A 16,826-nucleotide genomic window follows, 5' to 3' on the forward strand; every position below is an offset into this window, starting at 1 on the left:
TTTCTGATTTTGATAAGTGGAGTTATAGAACCAAAAACTTGTCAGTTGTTGTGAACTTGGAAATGTTTAGTTCTTTCCTTGACTGTTCAGTTATACATGACTTGCTCAGTCTTGTAATTCCTAAGCCATATTTTTAAAAAAGTTTTTGTTTGAAGGAGTTATTCAGGTTGCATTTTGTTCATTTTCGTAAGTCCTGCTGACACTGTTATATTGTTGTGGCTGCTATGATTCTCCAAGGTGTAATGGTGGATGGTTCAATAATGCTGTTAATGGTATGTATATGTCCCAGTCTTGCTGTGTACCTACCAACCTTGTTGAGTACTTTGACAATCACCACTTCCCTTCTTGCTGACCAGCTTTCATGAATACTCTTCATATATTGGTAGATTTATATTATAAGAAAGAAAACATTCCTGAAAACACCATATATCGTGCTGGTAGTCTTTTTACTGTAAACAAAAAGAGTCCTTGTGATAACCAAATAGTTTTGTATGGTCCTACTTTATCATATAATAATTATACTGTGAAACATCAGCACTCAAATTCTCCTATTTCTCTGTAGGATACGAGAGAGACTGCCTGTCTGCGTCTGTTCCTCGACTACCATGGTCTGTCTCTGTTTTGGAGCTGGATGACAGACATTGGCACCTCGGACTGCTCTGAAGAAGTGACGGAACTCAAGATTGTGGTGTGTACTGACTGCTCGTCACTTTCTTCTTGTTTATTAATGCAGGCTTTTTTGTCGTTTTTCTCCGTTTTTATGGGCTTAAAATGAATGCTAAAAATAGAAATGAGTTTCAGCAGACTATGTTATAGGAAGAGGTCAGTGGAATTTTAGATAATGTATTTGTAGGAATGATAGCAATAAGACAGACTTCAAAATTCATATCAAAGATTTGCTTTGTGAATGAGAAATAATCTGAATTTTCCCATTTCTTGAGTCACTTTGAACACAAAGCTGTACCGTGTTGACTTTTTCACTCGCAGATTCTGACTGTTCTAAAGAACTTGCCCATCACCAACAAAACCATCCTAAGGGAGAGCAAAGTGCTGGATGCAGTAGAGAGGTGGGCTGTGGCTGCCGTTGCTGCTGCCAGAAATCCTCCCCCGCCGCCCCCTCCCACTTCCACCACCCCACCAGCAGCATCTACCTCAGCCCTTACCCCTGCTGGTGACGCAGACGCAGAAGTCACTGAAGAAACCCCTTCTGTGAGTGCCCCAGAGGAAACGGAAGTGGAAGCGGATCCCCCAGCAACTACAGCTGAGGTAGCGGACAATAACGAAGCTGATGCTATCTCAGATTCCACTCCGGCTGTCAGCTCTTCCCCAACTGCGATGCCTGTGCAGGAAGAGCCAGGCCCAGTTGCCTCCCCCACTGAGGTCACCTGTGTTCCCCTTCCTGTAAGTGGTGTAAACTTGGTGTCAATCCTCGCCTCAGCCAAGGACAGCCGGGAGGCACGGAGCAAGCGCAGGGTAACCTTCGCTGAGGAGCCTGTGGATGCGGCTTTCTCCCCCGAACCTCGGGAAGATGGAGAGGAAGATAATGAAGACATTTCTTCCTCCACTCAAGAAGATGTTCAGGATGATGATGATGGTTAGTATTTCATTGCATTTACATTTTATGTGAATGAAGTTAAAAAACAAGGAAGATTTGTTGTTCCGATCGCAGCAGCCTTTGTTGTCCTCATAGCTGCCACTTTCCCGCTAAATAGCGGAAACTCCGCTACATCTAGCTTTTCCCGCAACTTTCCTCCTTCCTCTGCTGGACGGCTCTTGGTCGCAAATTTCATACTTTTTTTTCCACGCGGAAAACACCGAACCGGGAGAGAGACGAAAACGTAGCTTTCTACTTCCGTTCTTCTAGGCCCAGCGCTAGTTTCACATTGTTTATTGTTGTGAGCAACACAGTGTCGATCGAGCATCGGGACGTTAGCGCGCCGAGTTGTCATTGAAATTGGCGGAAATTCGAGAGAAATTGATTCAGAATGCAAAAATAAAAGGAGCTGGAATGAGAAAGAAGCAGCCGGTGTGCGACTTGAAAAGTTCATTAGAAAATTGAACTAGCCGTTTTTTGCGAAAGAAATCGCGGCACTCCTGTTACAGTCCTGTACAATTGCGGTCCCGTTTGTTTACATGACGGCTGTTGTGGCTGCTGCGGAAATGAATCTAGATCTAGATCTAGGTCTAGAAAATCTATCTCTAGATATAATCTTTTTTTAGATCTACACATATTTAGATATATCTAGATCTAGATTAGATAGCCTAGGCTATAATTTTGATTCAGCTTATCTCTAAATAAGAAACACACTACAGACTACAGGGGCACTAAGTGCAAACGGGACCGCAATTGGTACAGGAGTGCCTGCATCCTTGATCCGATACTGCTCTACGTCTATGTATGTACACGTTTAAAGTGAAATAAATCTTTTTATGAGACACCAGCTGGCAAAAAACACTGGATTTTTAGTCACCAAGTCCAAACTGTGTCAAATTGACTCGAATGCTTGTTAGTCAACTTACTGCCTTTATGTGGTTTTTTTTTTTTTTTCAAATACATTTTAATTTTAATTCAGTTACCTATGGTTAACAATATGACAGTTTTCCCTTCCAAAACCGTAGGCTAGATTTTCCAGTATATATTGCCTCTGGATCTCACTGGTTTCGGAGAGCGCGCGTACGCCTTCGTGTGAATTTCCTCCTTTTTTTAAATTTCTGAGTGGCAGCTATGTGTCCTGTGATTTTCGGTAACCATGTGCTCAGTACAGGGTGAGATTTGCTTCACTCTCTGAAAATCACATGGTGTGACAAAAAAAACTTTCCTGCTTATCTTTGAGCTGGTGCGTTTGTCGTTGAAAGGAGTGGACAAAATAATTTCCGATTTTGAAAATGTCACATTCCTTGGAAACAAGTTAAGCCTATGTTGCATCCTATGCTATCATAATGTGGACATATATCTGGCATTTAGACATATTAGTTTTTTATGAGTAGACAGATTGCAGTTTTGTTGCTTTGCCATACCATATAACAGTCTGATCTCTTTTTTACCTCCTCAGATGCTGCAACAGCTGCTGATCAGGAAGGTCAGTCAGAAGTACCGACTGAGCAAGCAGAAGGTTCTGGAAGTGCAGTGGCTGACTCCACCAGCCAGAAGGACACGGAAGATTCCTCCGCACCTTCTCAGGCAGAGGCAGAGGCAGAGGATGATGACAGTGATGAGCTGTCGGAGGCAGATTTCCTCAGCAAGAGTCCCCTAGCGCGACTGGCCACAGAGTTGTTGGCTTTGTGGAGTACGCTCAAGGTGTGTGATTTCATCCGTGACGTTGTCTTGTCCTGTCTTAGGTTGTTTGTGACGTGTGTCATGTTCTGATGTCAGTGGCATTGCTTTGTCTTTCAACGTCTGACATTGTCATGCCTTGTGATGTTTTTGCCAGTGTCTTGCCCTCTGATGTCTGCGTTGCTGTCTTGCCCTCTGATGTCTGCGTTGCTGTCTTGTCCTTTGAAGTCTGTTGTGTTGTCTTGTCCTCTGATGTTGCAGCAATGTCTTGTTCCCTGATGTCTTGTCAGGAGTGAGTGATTTTATTGAGGGTTGAATGTCAGTCTGGAATGCAGGTGCTCTGATGTGGTCTGCTTCTTCTTTCCTATGGAACATCTGTCGTCTTTAGAACATCTGTCGTCTTTATCTCCCCTCCGTGTTTTTTGTGTTTGTTACTCCCTTGTAACACTTCTAATCTTCCGCACTTCTATGACCTTATTGTGTTGCAAGTGCTGTGAAACACTCACTAAAGCTAAAAAAGGAATGCAGTGGAAACTGCCTGTTTGCTTTTTCTCCTTTCCTCTTTGCTCTCACTCTATGTGTCTCTCTCTCTGTGTCTCTTCCTCCCACAAAACACCAATCTTTGCTTCCTCCTCCATCCTGTTGATTCTTCTGCTACTTCCCTTTCAATCTTAGACTGCTGTAGATTCAGCCACTTATCCAAACATTTTGTCAAAGAACATTCACCCTCTGAAACCACAAATCACCCATTTTGTACTCACCATAGGACACATGATCGCTTTTTATTAAACAGATGATTGGTGGTTATGAAAGTTAAGGCAGAACTAGTTCACAAGTTGATACTCAAAATGTAGATTGAATTGCGGGTGGTTGGCAGGTGCTCTGGTGTGGTTTGCTCCTTTTTTCCCAATATCTATAGTCCTTATCTATCTTTTTTTTTGTATGTTACTAACACCTTTAACCTTTGGTACTTATAATACCTTATTTTTTTGCAGTTTTGTCTAACTCTTACAAAACTAAATTTAGAGTGAATTTTCAGAAACTTACTTCATGGGTTTTTTGTCCCTATGTGAAAGGATTTTAGAGACAAAGTAGATTCCTGACTTGAAATAGGAAACAAACTTTAAGTACTAATGCAAAAGTTGTAAATTCTAGCACTGAGCATTAGAACAAAATAGGGTAGGACATATTAACTCAAAAGTATCTTTTAAATGTAACAGTATTAGTTAACATGTGCAGTCTTGTGAAATGTCCTCTTACTGGTTGTTTTCTGTATCCATAAGAGATCATTGCATGAGCATTTTTGAGTTCTCTAAATTGTTGATAATATTCTATCAATTACATATTTTAATAAACGTCTCCAGGAAATTTTCAAGATTCCAAAGAAGGAGCGGGTTGAGGAGAGAAAGAGGACAGAAAGAGAACTGGGTAAGCAAATATTGTCTAAGTGGAAGAAAATACTTTTTAAATGTGTGTCTTGTTTTACTTGGTATGGCGTTCTACTAAAGAAGACTGATGTTTAGATTTTTGGTGCAGCAAAAGTGCAATAATCATACAAGCATTGATCTTTTGATGTTGTCAACATCAATGCTAGGTTAGAGAGTTTGATGTGAAAAACTTGCTAAAACAGATAAGGCAGAGGAGGGGTGCAGTAAACAGATTTTTGCGGACAACGTCCAGCCTTCTATAAATACATGTGCGTGTCCTCTCCTGATGGTGTGAATAAATCTCTCTTCTCTAGGATTGAATGTTAAAACTGGTAAGTTGCAGTTTTGAAGTCTGATATTTTCTCTTAAAATATGCATCTTTTCTGTGAAAGCTCACAATTTTGTTCAGTTTCAGGGAAAATAAAAATGTTCACCCCCTTCTTTTTTAATTTCCATGTCAGCTAACGTTGGTTGGTTCTTTATTTTGGAAGTTTATGCAATGTATGTTTTGTTGCGATGTAGAAAATAAATTTACTTTTGATAACAAGTGTTCTTACGCTTTGAACTTTCATTTTTCAGTTCTTTGTTAACAGTTATTTTAACATATTGTTTTTTACTCTAGATTTAATTGCATAGTGATATTTCTTGACTTTCCATCAATACACATAAATGCTTTGAAGAAAAAAGCCTTAAGTTCAAATAGGAAGTCTTTGAAATCAACATTATTGTGGTTATGGTTTTCCATGTTACTGAGACAAATTGAATTATATATAAGGCCTAAAATTATTCACTTGGCAAATTTGGATAAAATCCGACTAGAGATCAATGGGATCAAGGACACAAGATAGATTGATATATTTTGTCGACAGCTGGCTGTAAAAATTGTTGTTTACTGGTTTGTCAAAATGTCTGCGAGGAACTGCTTTTTATATAAATTTGTAACAAATGTTATCATCCTTACTTTCAGATGTATTGTCCAAAAAGGAGACTGGTACATCAGGTCAGTATAGATTTTATAATTTTAATTTTTCAGTGACCATTAATGTTGGTAGATATGTCAAGTAAATATTATAACTTTGAAAGAGTTCTCTAATTCTTAGAGGGGGGGGGGGGTATTGTTTTGTGCTCTATTCCTATCATAGTTGCGTTTTTTGCCCCTTATCATTTAAAGAAAATTCTTTAAAACTGATTTTTTAAAAATACAGTGTATGGTATTTTCAGGGATAATCACCTCTGTTCTTGGAATTCATGGTATGTAACAGGACGGCTCCATGAAGGTTTTTAAGGGTAAAGCAGATATTTGTGTTTTCTAAGGGAGAAAACATAGAGAACGCCGATTTCGGAGACTGGCTCAGTAAGCGCCGATAGGTATAAAAATTTCCTTATGATTTTCAACTTGCCCTACATAGAGCTGGCAGACTGCAGGCGGCTTTAAACTCGGATAGGCGTTGTCGGCTTTATCGGAATCCCAACTACATTCTTATTACGCCGAAAAAGTGGGAAGGGCGTCTCGCTGTCAGCTCGTGACCGCAGTTCTTTCTTGTCGTATCTCCATTTTTTAACTGTGAAAATGTGACTTCTTCTTAAGCTCACTCTTTGTTGTGAACTGCTTTCACTGTTATTAAAAATGGAGATGCGACAAGAAAGCACTGAGGTCGCGGACTCCCAGTGCCGTCTCGCCGTCGCCAACTCGGGTTGAGCGGTTTGTGTGACGTCACCCGACCGGACAGGGGACAATTTTAAATGGACATTTCAGGACTGGTGCTTCACGGTAGACAAAAACTAATTACATTTTTTAAATCAGCGTCGTCAAATTAGGGTGGTCACAGAGCAGAATTACATTTTAAGCAATATTTTAGGAATTTCGAGGTTTTTTTAAAATCCCCAAATAAATGCTTCATAAATACCAGCTGTGTTGTGGTGTCATTTTTTCTTATATCTAGATCTAGGCTTTAGGCGCCCTCTATGTGGAGTCAAGTAGACACCTACTGGCGCCTGTCCGCGTCGATCTTCAGCCGCTTACGTTTCGGCGTTCTTTATGTTATCGCCCTAATGCAAAACTCTTGAGCTGTTCAAGGCTTACTTTCCTTTGAATGTATTGTTGTGCCTAATGAATCACATCATAAATTATCAAATTTTGGCTCTCTATCCACAGATCCATTTGCCAAGTGGAAGAAGTCGACTGCTCGATTTTCACACAGGAAAAGATCCATAGAGGAGGATGACAGGTAAGTCTGAACTAGGAGTTCTGGGTTTAAAAAATGTTTTTCCCTTTTCTTTTCTGAAGTATGTCTATGCACTCAATCAGTTTGTTACCTGGGGTTAAGAAGGGCTTGTATTTACAGATGGTCATTTATCTCACAAACATGTGTATACCTCTGGTCCTTGCCAGTCCAGAAGTGGAAAAATGGAAATTAATGGACTGTTCAGCTCTGGAGTTTCAACTGAAAGGCAGTTAGGTGTTTTTTGTGCTGAACCCATTAGGAGATGGATGCCATTAGGGATGTAGAATCCGAACACATTGTTAGAAGGTATGCCTTATATGACTAATGTCCAGCCTGTCTTTTCCGATGACATCTTACTTATCACTTGATGTATTTGTATTCACACAAAAATTCACAAGTTTCACATGTGCATGTTATTTGCTTTTACGTATTCACGCGAGAATTCTGAAATCGCTTAAGCTGATTTTTTTGTGTTCCTCCCATCCCTGTCGTGCAAAAATCATGAAAACCCTTAAAATTAATGCTCCAACATTTCTTCACCCCTCAGGAAAGTCAAAGAGCCTCGACTGAGCAAAGCTGAACGGCGACAGCGGTTTGAGGCTCAAGTGAAGGCTCAGGATGAGTTGGCTGCCCAGGCCTATGCGGAGGAGCAGGAGCGTCAGAGGGAGGCCTACATAGTGCACACCACCCGGCTCATGCAGGACCCAGACTACTTCCGCTTCCACCAGCAGCAGCAGGAGATGGGGTTCGAACCCAGGATGGACCCCGCCACTGGCCAGCCCCTGCCCTTAGGTCATGATGTCTTTATAGATCCCAACACAGGGCAGCCTATGATTGACCCGGCTACGGGCCAGCCTCTAGCGGTGGATCCCAGTACAGGCCAGCCCTATGTAGACCCCAGCACGGGACAGCCATACATAGACCCCAACACTGGTCAACCCTTTTTGGATCCAAACTCTGGACAACATGTGATAGATCCGAACACTGGACAGCCTTTAATTGACCCCAACACTGGTCATCCCTACATAGACCCGAGTTCAGGTCAGCATTTAGTAGATCCAAACACAGGGCAGCCGTACTTTGACCCAAATACTGGCCAGCCGGTGATAGATCCAAACACGGGTCAACCGCTGATAGATCCCAGTACAGGCCAGCCTTTGCTACAGCACCCCTCTCAGATAGACCCAGCCACTGGTCAGCCTGTCTTAAGCCATGCCGTGGACCCCCACAGTGGGCAGCTGATGCCGCACTATGACCCTCACACAGGCACTCACATAGATCCCCACACTGGACAGCCTGTGCCGGCGGGTGCTCACACTCAAGTGGATCCGCACACAGGCCTGCCACTGCCAGGGTTGGGTCTAACTGCCCCGGATTTTCCTGCTCAGGTGGGTAGAGTCATATAGAACTCAGTTTTTGTTGGCTGTGCAAGTACTTTTTCTTGAGAAATATAACTCTCTTTAGCGTCTTTCTCTCTCTTTCTCTTCTCCTCTCTCCTCCTTCTCTCTCCTCTCTCTCTCTCTATCCGTCTCTATCCCCCTCTATCTCTCTCTCTGGCGTCTCCTTTCTCTGCTATTGTTTCCTTTCCTTTCTACCCTTCTTACACATTCACACATATTGTCTGTATCCCAGTTCCCTATAAAAATATCTTCAAGAATCACTCTTCCAAACAACTTAAGTTTTGAAAGATATGCACACTGGTGTCATGGTATTATGGACGTCGACTGTTGTCCTTTTGGTTGTTGCTGCTACCAGCCATCTTAACAGGTGGGTGGTTGGCGGGTGCTCTGGTGTAGTTTGCTTCTTCTTTCCTATGAAACATCTGTCGTCCTTATCTCCCCTTCTTCTTTTTTATGTTTTGTTACTCTCTTGTAACACCTCTTATCTTCTGGCGCTCATATGACGTTATGCAGTTGCGAGCGCCATAGAACTTTTACATGAACTAAAACATCTTAACAGGACTCCCCTTGACTTTTTCCTCCAGCCTCCAGGCCAACAGCTGTCGGCTTCAAACGCAGTATTGCTGGAGCCTGACATGGAAGAGGAAGTCCCCCCACCACCCTCGCCCCCGACTGTTCCTGTGTCCAAGTTGCCACCAAATTGGAAAACGGCTAAAGATGCAGAAGGTCGCATTTATTACTACCACGCATACACTAGGTGAGCCCAGAGTTGACTTTCTGTATGGTTGTCATCTTTCAGGAAGGATTGCGGCATTGTTTCTATTTTGTTTCTAGTTAGAAAATTATGGGTTTTATTTTTCCTTCTGTAGATAAGTGGTACGAGCATTTCTTTGCTTGTGGCCTGCTGAAGTTCTAGAAGCTATACAGTATGCTTTTCCTGCATTTCCAGTCCACTTTGTGCAATATGCATACATTGACCAGTCTTCTTTTCTAATTGTCTTTTCATGATAAGGTTATTGTCTTCAGTTGTCTTTTCAGTGATATGCTGTTCCAAATATTCACTGTTGGTGGTTGGCAGACGCCCTGGTGTGGTTTGCTTTTTTTTTTCCTATCAAACATGAATTGTCCTTATCTCTCCTTGTTTTCTTTGTATGTTACTCTGTAGTAAAATACACTACACCTCTAATCTTTAACACTTGATTGACCTATTTGTGTTGCAAGTGCTATAAAACTCATTTAAATTAAACTAAATATATTCCGTACCCCTTGGACATGCACTCAAAACAAGATGTATGCAAGTTTTCATGTGTGCCACCTTCCTTTCTGAAATACTTATTATGGCGTGAGTGCTTAGTTTTTTGGTGTCATCTGCTTTTTCTTTTCTGTGTTACTAATGCCCGAATCTGTTCCTGACAAAAATGTGACACTTATTCTGGTGACATGCTGTAACGCACAAGCTTAGTAGGGATTTGTAGCACTCACCATGTTCTGTTCTTTTCACAGGCAAACCCAGTGGGATATGCCCACAGGTGAGGAGAATGAGGACGACTCTGAGAACGATATGGATGTGGACCCTGTACCAATGGAGGACATTGTCAAAGTAAGGAGAATTTACTACTGCGGAAGAAGTTTTTTAGTTTTTTCCTTAAGTCTTTTTTTATGGTTTCATTTTGTCTGTAGTATTGTAATCTAGTATACTTTGTGGTCGGTATCTTTCATTTATAAAAAGAATGTGCTTGAGCATTGCAAGATAGTGTAATCCTTAAATAGTATTCTCCTTTGTTTTGGGTTTTTTTTTTTTAAAGCAGTTTGCAGTAGGTTTTTCTGTATGTGTCTTCCCTTTTTTTCTTTCTCTCATTTAAATCATTAATCCATTTGTGTAATCAGTCCCATGATGAGCGTGATTTGAAAAAGTTTTTGCGCAGACAGGTTTTGGCTATAGTTTGTTTTAGTTAACCCTTCAAGCGGTGCTCGCGACTATTGTGGGGATTACAGGTTGGTAAGTGTTCCGATTCACCGCAAAGCTTGTGAGCATCCAATACACTGCATTCTGTTACAAACCGAAAAAGAGTGATTCCCTTCTTATTTCTTGCCCCCACATGGCAAACAGAATTGTAGGCATTTTTATAAATGAAAATCCCAACCGTTTGTTTGCATTAGCTGTGCACTACCAAAATGGCAGCTCTCACTAGGTCTAACTTTGTTACTAGAACCCAATCGAATCAAAACGTACGCAATCTTGGTGACAGTCTGTATGAGGACGACATCAATAATGCAGAGAGGGTGAAATAAATGTTCCAGTTGTGAACAATGCACTCCTAAATGTTTCATGGAGTACCACACATACTGTGTTTACAAACTGAACTGAACTCACTGAGAAAAGCACACAAATGAAACAAACACAGCAGTAAATTTTAGTAGAAAATTTAGTTCCAACTCTTGTACATATATATGTGTGTTAACGACGCGGTGGAATCAGGCGCTTGTCAATTTTGGGGCATACAGAGTTAGTGGTAGCCAATCCATTTGCCTTGGTTTTGATGGAAAAATATCCATTTATCTTGGATACAAGTCAAGATATGGGTGATTGAAGGAGGTTGGGTCGCCTAATTTCAGAGATAAGATTAGCGAGAAAATGGCTGCCAAATTTGAGTTATTTCCTTAGCTTGGGAGTCTGTGGAAACTGAAAATTTTACATCTCTTATGCCTTTAATCAACATTTTTCAGTAAAATCCACACAGAAATATGTGTTTTGTTAAGGGCATGAAAGGTGATGAGCCAAAAAACAAAAATTCTATAAAAATTCCCAAACCTGCTGAAAAATGCCAGTTTCTTGACTTTCATTATTTTGACAAGCACCTGATTTCACCATGCTGCCTCACTTATTTTTAAAATTTTTCATTCATTTGTGGTTGTTATGGTGTATGATACAAGTTTTAGCTTCAGTGGCATGTGTTAAATGACAGTTTTTCTGACATTACCTTGTGTCGTGTAGTGTAGGCCAAAATAATATGTAGCTGAGGACCCTGGAGTTAAGAAATAATTCACTGCTGGAAGGGTTAACCATCAGTGTTTGTTCTTATTCCTTCATCTGTTTGTGTTTCTGGCATCGTTTGTTGAAGGATTTGGCGACTTTGCTTTCACAGAATAAAAAGAAACCCACGACAGCAGCGGCAGATACATCAACTGAGGCAGCCCGACGGATCAAGGAACAGTTCCGTAGCAAAATGTCGGGTTTCATCGTGACATTCTTGAACCCTTTTCGCAAACAGGACTGCAAGGTCGGCCGTATCACTTCCACTGATGACTTCAAGCACTTGGCTAGGAAGGTATGTGGCTTTATACTATGTGCTGGTGTATTATCTCTGAATTAAAGGCTCTCTTGGCTTACAGACCCAAAAATATCTAAGCAGATACTTACTGGGCTTGCTCGGAAGCATCAGTGCAGACTGCCTTTTTAAAAGTGCTCCAACACTAACCTGATACATGCTGTTAATGTCTTTGTCAAAATGTGTCAAGCAATGTGGATACAACTCTTTTGGAGGGATGGTTTCTGGGATGTGTCTTTCGTTAAGGGAAGATGGCCAAAGCCAAGTGTGGTGCTGTGCTTTGGTTACCATGGATGCTGCTGGTGTATTCAAACTGATCGTTGTCCTCCTTATTATGTGATATTGTTTGCTTTTAATCTTGTATATATATGTATATGTATATCTATATTTAATTTTTTATTTGCTTTATTCTATGAAATTGAGCGTTAATAAGATTTCAGTGTAAATTCAACCTCTGGAGTTTTTTAAGTTTAGAAATAAGATGAAGAAATAAGACTATGTGTGATTTTCAGTTCAGGACTTTGTAGATTGAATAGGATTATAACTGCATTTTTATGTAAGAATTTGAGAAGTGCTTGATATCTGAGTGGTTCAAGTGTTGTAACTTTTGCCATATCTCCCCAGCTGACCCATCATGTAATGTCCAAGGAGCTCAAGCACTGTCGACATGTGGAAGACCTGGAGGTCAACGAGAATGTCAAGGCTAAAGCCAAGGACTATGTTCGCAAGTACATGTCTAAGTTTGGCCAACACTACAGAAAAGTCTCGTCACCACAGCCAGACGAGGCGATGTTATGATAATGGATGCCAGTAGATCCGGTTTACGCACAGTTCTTTGTTCTCCTGGTCCCTCTCTCGGTGAAGGCAGCACAGCTGTGTGGTACTGATAAATGTGTGCGTGTGTGTGCGAAGGATATGTCGGAGTGTGCCTCTGTGTGTGCATGCATTTGCGTAAATGTGTGTGTTTGTGTGTGTGTATGCATGTTGGTGTATGTCTTTTTTTCTCATTTGACATACTTGGCCCACTGTAGTGCAACTGGCACATTTTATGAGACATGTTTTTAAGATTGTTTAGCAAGGCTAGCATAACTACATTAGAGTCTGATTGGCAAAAGTGAACGCCCCTCTTGGAGCTGGAAGTGATTAGAACTCGAAACACTTTTGCTGTGGACGAGTTATACTCTCACTTTTCCTCTTAGTCTGGTCCATATCACTGTCATGCCTTCACTATTTTTTGGTTTGGATTTTGATATGCAAGAAGGTGATATCACTGTTAACAGATGGATGCGGATGAGTCTCTGTCATTCACTCCTATTCTGTCTACTGCACTTTCACTGAAGGAAGAAGACTAGAAAGTGTTTTTTATTTTCTGCTTAGAATGTGAAGTCAAAAGATATCACCAAATAAAAAGTGTGTTAAACAATTTGTTATGGACAAAAGAGTCAAAATGTATTGTTTTTATTCCTCAAAGAAATGTTTCCCAGTACTTTATTTCTGCCTGGTGGATGTCTGGTCAATGTTGTTGCTTTTTTTGCTACCATAGGGGAGGACTTCATCAGTCATGGGGAAACTCAGGGACATAAACTTGAGGCTTTTTAGAATCTTTTGCTATTGATGAAGAAGCAAAGAGAGCTGGATTTATTCAGATAAGTGTAATAGGGTTTGCCTCTTTTGTTTTTTTCCTCTGTACTGTCTATTCATTTAATTTTTTAAAATATTCATCCTCACTAAGAGGAAAATGTTTGGATAAAAGATGTGGAGATTCGGTTGATCCCAAGATAGAGTTTTCATGCAATGGATTGAGAAAACAGTAAGACAGAAGTGTCATGATTTCAAACATTCTGATCTGGTGAGTAGTGATAAATGATTTTAAAGGTTCTAACATTAGTAATATTGCTAGTGAGCAACTGAGAAACATGAACTAGTGATTGTATGCATGTTTATGTTTAGGATATTACATTGTTCTTGTGTTTGAGATGAGTGAGTGTGTGTGTACATAGAGAGAGAGCCAGAGAGAGAGAGATAAAGAGTCTAGAGCACTTGTGGTTTGCCGTTACACAACTTGATCTCAGGCAGTGGTGGTCAGAACGTCTGCTGATTTCCAAAGTGTGCCACACACTGTGTGTCCTACTTTTCTGATGTCATGAAGACAGATCAACAAAGTATGGAGATTTTGATAGAATGTCTGTTGTCATTGTGATTAGTGCCAACTACTAATTTTTGAGGGAAGGCAAAGTAACCTTCAAGAGCATACATTTTCATTCATGTATGTTTCCTTAGAAATTCTTTTATCTTGCTTTTGAAGAGCTCGTGGTTTATATGCTGTACTAAAAGGATGATTTTAAAAAATCTTTGTACCGATAAATTTTCCTGCTTGGAAGTACGCAAGATAGAGAGCCAAGTTGTAAACTTTTCACAATTGGACCCAAGAGAAATCATATTCTGTTGAGCCTACCGATGTTAGAAAGTGAAATATGATTTTTTAAATTACAAAATTTGAGCTGACCATGAAGTTTGACGATGGGAGTGAGCCAGCTATGGTGGGCGATGTGACTGTGGTCAGAAAGCTGTTCTTTTCTACAGAGCCGCCAGCTGCTCACTCAGCCTTGTGCTCCTCCAGCAGCAGCAGCTGAGAGTGCTCTTATAGAACTTCTTTGTTATGTTGTCCACTTGCCATTCCATGAGTTTCAAAATACTTAACTGTACTTCAGGAATATTTAAGAAGTCGGCGTCTTGTTTGATGTGTGTGGAGCACAGGAGTGGGGTAAAATAGAGAATGTGGTTGCACTGTTTTCATGTTGACAGTTTTCAGATTGTAAATGAATATTTTATATGAAGATTGTGCTGGCATGGTTGTTATACATGAAAGTTGTTACTTTTGTTTGTTACTTATGTAATTTGATTTTGTAGAAAAATTCTTGTGGCCAGGTTGCTTTTTGTGTTTTAAAAACTGGAATTCAGTTTGCTTAGGTTTTGTAATATACGGCCATTTTATCTTTTAAGCATAATGTTTTATTTTTGTAATTTGTTGCCAAATGAGTTTCAAGAAAAATTGGTATTTTTGTCCGTGAGATCACCTTTGTGAGTGATAATTTCTTGTGCATGGTTCTGTACATTTTTTCATGACAATAATGAAATGAATAAAAAAAAAAAAAGTTTTAAAAATATGTCATGTTCATTGTGTATAGGAAAGTCTTTCTCATAGCGCACAATTCATAACGGTCAAGATGAAGAAGCTCATTCGCATTTATGTTTCTGTTTTAAAATTATTTGGAGGCAACAATGTTCTGTAACCAGTCTGTTACTAGTGACACATGTTGCTTAAAACCTCTTTTAAAAAAATGACACCGAAAAAAGTAAACTTCTGTCATGTGAATCACGATGTGAACATTTTTTTTTTTTAAAAAGATCGGGAGAAAATCTTCTGTGGGCACCAAAACTTACTTTTGGATTTGTCAAAACTCTCTATCAACTTCACTTTGAATAAGTAACACACTTTTTTAACTTAATGATCTTATTGTGTTGCAAGTGCCATAAAACTCTTACTAAAAATAAACTAACTTCATGATTCTGAAACAGTGAGATTAGCACGAAGCTCGAACCTCTTAAAGAAGTTGGCTTTTCTTCTATCTTGAAATGCAGGGAGCAAAATCACAAGGATGTTCAATACAAATAGATCTAATAGAGCAAATCCAGAGAAAAGAATTCTGGGACCCGTAGAGAATTTTTTTAATCGGAGAGGTTTCTTAACTGTAGTTGGTGTGGGAACAGTTGAAAATTGAACTCTCGACCCTTTGTATAATATCTCTCTTTCTGTTTGGTGACTTGAAAAGGGTAGCCCCCCTCATGTTGTAACTAAAAATACTAAAGGTGGAGACTTTTAAGTAGAGTCACCTTTCTCGAGCTAGCCCCAAGCCTCTCCACTCCCCTTTTGGGGAGAGGAAAGGTGGTGACAGAATGAAGGCCTTTCCCCTCCCCTGACATCCCCTATGAAGGGGTGACATCTTCACTCTTTTGAATCAGTGTTAATGATTGTTATTACACTTTCTCAATGTGAAAATATTTTCGAGGCTGGCCTAGCCCTGTATGTGCAAGATGGATGAATAAATATTTCAGTGGATGGTTTTACATTGGTTGAGAAAAGGAAGGCTGAACAGACGCCGTTACTGGGTTCACAAAATAACCAACGTTGTAGTAAGTACAGTGGAAACCTGATTTAACTGAAATGATGGGACCAGAGAAAATGTCCTGTTATATCAGATCCCTGTTAAAGCAGAAATGCAAGGGAAGTAAGCATTTGTGGACTAATCCAGTTGTGTTTATTCATGGGTACTTTCCCTTGCCACAAATATCCTGCCCTTGACACCTTATGCGTGCATGTAGCTAGGCTTAGGGCTAGATCGAAGTCTGCAGCACACCGCAGCTCTCTCTCGTTTCAGCAGTGGCGTGGCTTGCGTGGGCTTGCTCCATCACTCTCTTACTTTTTTACACATTGGTATTAACGAGCCTTTGTCCCTGCTATAACCGATTGAGCTACGATGAGGCCCTGTTGTTGCCGATAACTTTTAACAGAGACAAAGAGTAGGAAAAAGCGGGGATTTAATAAATCCGTTATTACCGGATCCCTGTTATGTTATTAGCGGGCCTGTTATTTATATGGTTTCCACTGTATTGATAAGGTACCCCACAAGAAAAGAAAGATCTAGGCTAGGCCAAGCCCTTTTGTATACTGTGCAAGTGAGTACACACACCGAGTGGGTTATTTTAGGTGAATGAAGGTGCAAGAAATTTTAGAGCTGTGTTAAAATTCAGTTACCAATCTTATTTTGGGGCTTGGAGGGGACACGCCTTAAAAAGGGGAGGTGAGAGGCTGGTGACTCTACTATGTCGCTCGCTAAGCTTTTCCTGTAAATTATACCTGCTGCTCCCCATATTGGGGCCAGACGGAAAAAAGGTGCGGGGAAGGTGACTCCACTCTGTCTGCACTTTTTTTAGGCAGATGTATTGCATTCTCACTTCCCCTGTCAGCATTTTGCGAATGTCAAAGTAATTTGAGCAAAGTGGCACCATAAAAACAAAACTCTGCATGAAAAAGAACACAGGTTGGGCGTAAATAAACTCATATTTGGGGCTCTCGTGGCCTAGAGGTTAAGGTGTTGGCCTCTCATTCA

General features: G+C 40.5%; 1 protein-coding gene across 1 annotated transcript in view; it reads left to right on the forward strand.

Annotated features, from left to right (window-relative positions):
- Positions 1-14,820, forward strand: part of LOC101857563 — a gene marked incomplete in the record, with an annotated part of 64,856 nt that extends 50,036 nt beyond the window's left edge. The window contains 11 exon segments of the mRNA XM_005097489.3: positions 563-688; positions 988-1,594; positions 3,054-3,298; positions 4,639-4,702; positions 5,669-5,701; positions 6,857-6,929; positions 7,474-8,314; positions 8,911-9,083; positions 9,830-9,926; positions 11,473-11,655; positions 12,280-14,820. Of these exon segments, the coding sequence (XP_005097546.2) occupies positions 563-688; positions 988-1,594; positions 3,054-3,298; positions 4,639-4,702; positions 5,669-5,701; positions 6,857-6,929; positions 7,474-8,314; positions 8,911-9,083; positions 9,830-9,926; positions 11,473-11,655; positions 12,280-12,453 (2,616 nt within the window).
- Positions 14,821-16,826: the final 2,006 nt, after the last annotated feature.

The sequence above is a fragment of the Aplysia californica genome, unplaced genomic scaffold (assembly GCF_000002075.1).
Source record: "Aplysia californica isolate F4 #8 unplaced genomic scaffold, AplCal3.0 scaffold00155, whole genome shotgun sequence".
In the NCBI taxonomy this organism is placed as follows: domain Eukaryota; kingdom Metazoa; phylum Mollusca; class Gastropoda; order Aplysiida; family Aplysiidae; genus Aplysia; species Aplysia californica.